This window comes from Neophocaena asiaeorientalis, unplaced genomic scaffold, assembly GCF_003031525.2.
Source record: "Neophocaena asiaeorientalis asiaeorientalis breed wild unplaced genomic scaffold, Neophocaena_asiaeorientalis_V1.1 scaffold336, whole genome shotgun sequence".
NCBI classification, from domain to species: domain Eukaryota; kingdom Metazoa; phylum Chordata; class Mammalia; order Artiodactyla; family Phocoenidae; genus Neophocaena; species Neophocaena asiaeorientalis.
The window spans coordinates 1,879,183-1,886,319 of NW_020174788.1; the positions used below are offsets into that span (position 1 = coordinate 1,879,183).

General features: G+C 45.0%; 1 protein-coding gene across 1 annotated transcript; it reads left to right on the top strand.

The window, feature by feature from the left end:
- The first annotated feature begins 2,384 nt into the window (after positions 1-2,384).
- Positions 2,385-4,980, top strand: GARIN3 (golgi associated RAB2 interactor family member 3). Its single transcript, XM_024760172.1, has 2 exons — positions 2,385-3,087; positions 3,856-4,980. Exons 1-2 carry the CDS (start codon positions 2,479-2,481, stop codon positions 4,978-4,980), a joined length of 1,734 nt encoding a protein of 577 aa, XP_024615940.1. The 5' UTR covers positions 2,385-2,478.
- The last annotated feature ends 2,157 nt before the right edge of the window (positions 4,981-7,137 follow it).

Genomic DNA, 7,137 nt, shown 5'->3' on the forward strand with positions numbered 1-7,137 from the left:
ATGGGAAATCCTATGGCGATTCAAGACTTTAGTGATTTCCTGGGGTCCCAACGTATCTTGCGAACCATGAATGACTCTATATTTGGTGCAGAATGAGAGTACGATGGTGAGCCATGCAGCTTGAGACAGAAAAAAAGCCTGACCTGAAGTGCAAGACTGGGGATAGAATCCATCCAGCTCTACGTTCTGCCCCTGAGCAAGATAATCCTGAGCCTCAGTTCCTCACCATAAAATTATGGTTTTAAAAACTAGCTTCCTTTACGAGAATATACAATGGGAAAAAGACAGTCTGTTCAGCAAGTGGTGTTGGGAAAGTTGGACAGCCGCATGTAAATTAGTGAAGTTAGAACACACCCTCTCACCATATACAAAAATGAGCTCAAAATGGCTTAAAGACTTAAATATAAGACATGACACCATAAAGCTCCTAGAAGAGAACATAGGCAAAACATTCTCTGACTTAAATCATACCAATGTTTTCTTAGGTCAGTCTCCCAAGGCAGTAGAAATAAAAGCAAAAATAAACAAACGGGACCTGATCAAACTTATAAGCTTTTGCATGGCAAAGAAAACCATAAGCAAAACAAAAAGACAACCTGTGGAATAGGAGAACATACTTGCAAATGATACAACTGAGAAGAGCTTAATTTCCAAAATATACAAATGGCTCATACAACTCAACAATAGAAAACATCCCAATCAAAAGATGGGCATAAGAACTAAATAGACATTACTCCAAAGAAGACATACAGATGGCCAATAGGCAAGTGAAAAGATGCTCAACATCGCTAATTATTAGAGAAACGCAAATCAAAACTGCAGTGAGGTATCACCTCACACCAGTCAGAATGGCCATCATTAAAAAGTTTACAAATAACAAATGCTGGAGAGGGTATGGAGAAAAGGGAACCCTCCTACACTGTTGGAAATTAAATCGGTACAGCCACTGTGGAAAACAGTGTGGAGGTTCCTCAAAAAACTCAAAATAGAATTACCATATGATCCAGCAATCCCACTCCTCTCCTGGGCATACATCTGAACAAAACTATAATTCAAAAAGACACATGCACCCCTATGTCATAGCAGCACTATTCACAATAGCTAAGACATGGAAACAACCTAAATGTCCCTCAACAGATGAAGGGATATAGATAGAAGATGTGGTATATATGCACAATGGAATATTACTCAGCCATAAAAAGAATGGAATAATGCCATTTGCAGCAACATGGATGGACCTAGAGATTATTATACTAAGTGAAGTACATCAGAAAGAGAAAGATAAATACCGTATGATATCACATTTGTGGAATCTAAAATATGACACAAATGAACTTATCTACGAAACAGAAAGAGACTCACAGACATAGAGAACAGACTTGTGGTTGCCAAGGGGGTGGTAGGGGAGGGATGGATTGGGAGTTTGGGGTTAGCAGATGCAAATTATTATATATGGGATGGATAAACCACAAAGTCCTACCATATAACACAGGGAACTATATTCAACATCCTGTGATAAACCATAATGGAAAAGAATATGACAAAGAATATATATATACATAAAACGGAATCAGAAGTTAACAGAAGAAATTAACACAACATTGTAAATCAACTATACTTAAATTAAAAATAAGAAGGAGAAGAGAAAAAATAGAAGCCAAGGTTGGGTTACCTTTGTGGGGAGGGAGCATGCAGAAGAGGGGCTGGCAGGGTTCTATTTCTTGCTCTGGGTAGCAGCTACAAGGGCGTTCACTTTCTTGTTACTCATTAATCTATATATTTATGGTTTGTGCACTTTCATGAATGTGTGTTATATTTCACAATAAAAACAGTTTCTAAAACTGTAAATATATATATATAAGTTAGTCTCCTTGAAATGAGAAAATGGGTGAGAAAATTCTCCATACCCTGGAAACGACAGTACAAATGGGACTCTGACGGGTAGCACTCTTTCTAAGTTCCTGCTAGCACTGTGTTACATACGCTGGGGGCACAGAGAACAGCAATCCCAATAGGATGCCTGCCCTTAGCAAGTACACAGGCCACTTCCAGGATTTTATCCCCAGGGCATCGTTCAGCAGAAGCATGAAGATGATCCCTGCAGGGAGATTTGTGACAACAACAAGACTGGAAACCACCCAGATATTTACAAAAGCAGGATGGTTTTCTCAACATTTTGATTAGAAAGACTATCCAGCCTACCCACACCTATACCTTGGCAGGGTCAGCCTGTTCCCTATGGACGTGGTGGTTGGTTTAGGGGGGAGGCTGGTGAGCCTGCCCCGAGTGGGTGGGGGCTTGGAGGCTCAACAAAGGGGTGTGTGATGGTGATGGGTCACAAAGGACTGTGCAGAATAAATGAGGTCGGGCCAAGAGACTTAGGCAGAGCCCTGCAGGGAGGTGGCCAGTTGCCTTCGTTCCCTGTCTCTCCAAGACTCGATTTGTGGCTGGTGGCCGCTGTCTTGAACGAATAGAACCATGAGCAGTGAGCATTTTTTACCTCATTACACGGCCAACAGCTACCGTTCAGTAGGCGTGCTCAGTACCTCCATGGGGGACCTGCAACGACAACTGTACAAGGGAGGAGAGTATGACATTTTCAAGTATGCTCCCATGTTTGAAAGCGACTTTATCCAGATCAGCAAGAAAGGAGAGGTGATTGACCTACACAACCACGTCCAAACGGTGACTGTGGGCATCGCATCCACCAGCCCCCTCCTCCCACTACCTGATGTCATGCTGCTGGCCCGGCCAACAAAAGCCTGTGAAGAGCATGTCAGATACGCCCAGATCACCAAGGGAAGAGGTCGCGAGCCCGTGAAGACCCTAGAGCTTACCAGGCTGCTTCCCTTGAAGTTTGTCAAGATCTCCATCCACGACTGTGAGAAGCAGCGGCTGCGCCTGAAGCTTGCCACCGGCCGTACTTTTTATCTGCAGCTGTGCCCCTCTTCCGATGCTCGAGAAGACCTCTTTTTCTATTGGGTAAAGCTTGTCTATCTCCTGAGACCACCGGTAGAGAGTTGCAGCAGTACCCCGACGCTCCAACCTGGAGATTCAGCGACTATAGAGGATGCCAAAATCCTAGTGGTAAGCACCTACAGAGACTCAAGAACACAGGGCAGGGTGCTTTGGGAGAGCAGGGCAAAGCTGGTCCTTCATAGCCATTGGTGCTCTCTCTCTGAGACTCGCCTGGGAAATACCTTCCATTGTTGAAAAGGGTCAGGGACAAATGAGCCATTCACCACACTAGAGAGGTTCTGAGTGCTTCTCCACACCGTCCCACAAGGCCGAATTTCAGAGAGACCTTAGGTATCATATCAGCTGCACTGGCCTCATCTCCAGGGCTGTAATCCCTTCTACAGCATCCTGATTGTCCGGTCTCTTGAACACTTACCCCAGCCCAGATAGTCTCATCAGTTATGGAACATCATTCACAGTTAGAAAGTCCTTCCTTCATTCTGTCTCCCCGGGACTCCGACATGCTGATTAAAATCAGCCCAACCCGTGTAGTCACCAAAATGTAGGTGTGCATCCCTTGACCCAGGAGCCCCGCTTCTAGGAATCTGTCCTGCAGAGAGAGAAGCACAAGGGTATAAAATTAAAGTGTATATCATGGAGAATTGTATCAGTGCTTTCCCTGGCCCTGGGATTGTTCAAGCAAAATGGAGTGGCCGTTTGACAGGGGTGCAGTAGATGGGATCTTGCATCCAATGGGAGCTTAGATTTGGTGATTTCAAAGGTTATTCTGAGTATAAGCCCTTGAGTTGCTCAGCTCCAGGATGAGAGAGGAGCGGACAGTTCTGATCTCACTTTCTGTCATCTCTATCTTATCTGTTTCTCCTCCTCTTGGCTCAGACCACAGAGCTCCACAGAGAAAGAGATCAGGATAAGGCTGGGCTTCACAAGCTTCGTGACGTGTCTGGAGCCACGTCTTGTGCTAATGTTGGGGGAGAGGGAATCCATCATGCCCCCCATGGCTCAACTGCAGTCGTGAAAAGTGCCGAAGGATCAGCTGCAGAGATGACCACGGGCCAGGTCGCAGCAGAGACAGCATCAAGACCTGGCGGAGGAGTGGCAGTCTCAGGGGTGGGAGCAGGCCCTGCAGGAGGCACTGTGAGCTTGGCGGCAGCCAAGAGCACAGGCACCAGCCAGGTGAGCATGGCCCTGGCGGGAGCCACCATCAGGGATCCAGGAGAAAGCGGATCCGGCAAGGCCATTGCAGGTGCTGCCAACACATCCTTGGAGGACACGAACCTGGTCTTGGCGGGTGCTGCCAGCACATCCTCCACAGGGGCAGATTATCCAGAGAGCAGCATGAGCGTGGTGTTTGCAGGTGCAGCCACGACCAACAAGCCTGCTGATGGAAGAGCTGAAGGGCAGGTCGCAGCCCCCCTGGTCTCCACCTTGCAGAGCGAAGACTACATGTCTGAACGGGATGGAAGCCAGAAGGTCTCCCGCCCCAGGGATGAAGCCTGGAAGGAAAAAAAGGAAAGAAGGGAAAAGAAGGACAAGTCTTCATCTAGGAAAAGTTCCCATCGCCGCAGGACAGGTGAAAGTCACCGCAGGACAGAAGGGGACAAGACCCAGAAATCATCCTCCTCCTGGTCCTTATCCGGCCATGGAAACTCAAAAGATGACAAAAAAGAAAAAGGGCACAGTGGCACCAGGAGCAGAAGACACAGCTCTCACAGGAGTGGCAGCCACAGCTCCTCTGCCAAGAGCCGGCCCGCCAACAGTTCAGGGACTCTAAGTAAGAAATCCAGTAAGATCTATTCGTTTTTCAGGAGCTTCAGAGGCATTCCTGGTTCAAAAACAATGGTCACACATGACAGAGAGGTAGACTTCGTGGCTAAGACGGTAGAGGAGCTCAACATAGAGCACAAGGTGGAGAAAGCCCCAGTTGGCCAGGATCTGGAGACCTTTGGAACCATGACATCAGAGCCGATGGAGACCATCGTTATTGAAACCAAATCCATTTAAATAGAAGCCAGGGCAGGAAGCTTTCCATGGAGACCCAGCTTCAGGGAAGGATCCCTAGAGAGGCAATTCCTGCTTTCTTTAATAAAGGAAACCATACAACTCCAAAAGAAATGCTATCTTCTGTTTTCTGTGTCCTCTCGCCTGGTAGTGACTTCACAGTGACTTCTGTGATGTGAATTGTGCTTCGGCCTGAGACCCCAGCCTCCAGTCAAGCAGGACCCCCACCTCCCACCCACGCCCAGCAGAGCCAGCATTAGTGCCCTGCCTTGCCTCAACCCCTTCCTGCCTTTGTTTTCCCCAAGACTATGGCTGCAAGTCACAGACTACGGGCTGGGAAGCATCACCACCAGCCTGTCCCCAAGCCCTTCCTTTTCTCCCTGAAGGTCCCTGAACATGGTCATTCAGTCCAGTCCATAGACCAAGTGAAGACAGGACTCATGTCTCCTCTAGGGATAATCAGGGAAGAAAAGAAGGGGTGCCTCAGCATTTATAGGCAATCAGAATAGTGAAGTTTATCATCTTGATCAGGACTGACAGCCTGAGGGTCAAATCTTGCCAACTGCCTGGCTTTATGAATAAAGTTTTATTGGGCACAGCTACAGTCATTTATTTAAATATTGTCTAAGGCTGCTTTCACATGAAAATGACAGATTTGAGTAGCTGTATCAGAAACCACATGGCCTGCAAAGTCTAAAATATTTATTTTCTGGCACTTGGCAGAAAAGTTTTGCCCACCTGATTTTAATCTTAAAATTCTTCTTCCTCCTGGGTATGTACTCTGGATAAACTCTCACAAACGCTTGCCAGGAGACAACTAGGAGGATGTTTGTAGTAAAACTGTAATAGCAAAACCCTGGAAACAGTCCACATGTTCACCAAATAGGAGAAATGATCAATTGTGGCATATGCCAACTGTGCCTATGATACAGCAGGGAAGATGAATAGCAGCTGTACAGGGTAGCATGGGGGAGTCTCCCGTAATGTCGAATAAGAAAAGCGAGTCAGAAAAATACATGCAGTATAGTTCCATTTGTAGAAAAGTTCAAAAACAAGATCAAACAATGTGAGTAGGGGCACACATTTGCTAACAGTGTAGAAGAAAACAAGGACATGATAAACACAAAATTCACAATAGTGGATTTCTGTAGGGTAAAAAGAAGGGAGGGATGGTCTGGGAGGAAAAACTTCAAAAGAGTGGGAATTTTTCTATTATGCAAACGGGTATGTCCATGGGAATGTATTATTGTTTCCATTTTATTTTAACATCTCTGACATCAGGATGATTTTTCTATTGCTGTCAGCCAAGTGGCAGTCACTGCCTTAGAAATATCTTAACCAATTTGTTTCACTTTTGTTTTCCTTTCAATATACGCACAAGAGATGGATGACAAAGTCTGAAAGATATCTTTCAATAAATATAAGATAAAGAAACTAAGTGACATAAATACTCACTATCCAGGAACACAAGAAAGGTTTAGATATATTGTTAAGAAATAATAGAATAATCCAAAATGCTCTGTACTAATGAACTATGTAAATTGTGTATGCATGTGGAAAGCGATTCTAAAAATTTAAAAATCATAAATGAGATTATGAAATCTCATTTCATAATGAGATTATGCATTTTTAAATGTCCTTTTTAAAAAAAGTCTTTCCAATTTAAAAAGAGTTGTAAATAAATTTCATGAGTCCATGGAAATCATTAAATTGTTAACAACAGATGATAACAGTTGGATTAGAGTAACTGTTGATAACAGTTAACAACGGTTGGATTTGAGAAGAATGCCTCTGAGAACCATGTGTGTTTGTATGAGCCAGGGAGTCATCTGCTAGCCTTGCAATTCTTTGCTCATCCTCTTCTGTGACAACAGGGTCTACCAGGACGGAAGTTGGGTTTCCAGTAAAACTTAGGGACTTTCTCTGCAGAGCAAATGTAAGTGGTAGAGGTGGAGGAGGTGAGAAATAAGATACGGATTCTGGGAGGAGTGGTAGCTTGGGAGGATGAGAGGAAGCCCTTCTCAGTTGATCTGGTGGGTGGCTGGAAAATCCCATCTTGTGATTTCCGATACACAAAGACCAATAGATGGTGGGGATCAATGTGTCCTTGGAGTTAACTCTTGAAGCAGTGGGTCTTGGTAAGAGGAGAGAAAGAGCCAT

Bases quoted from the DNA above. Each gene is read 5' to 3' on its own strand.
- GARIN3 (XM_024760172.1), top strand. From the start codon at position 2,479: ATGAGCAGTGAGCATTTTTTACCTCATTACACGGCCAACAGCTACCGT. The intron at 3,088-3,855 runs GTAAGCACCTAC...CTCTTGGCTCAG, and splicing joins AGGATGCCAAAATCCTAGTG to ACCACAGAGCTCCACAGAGA.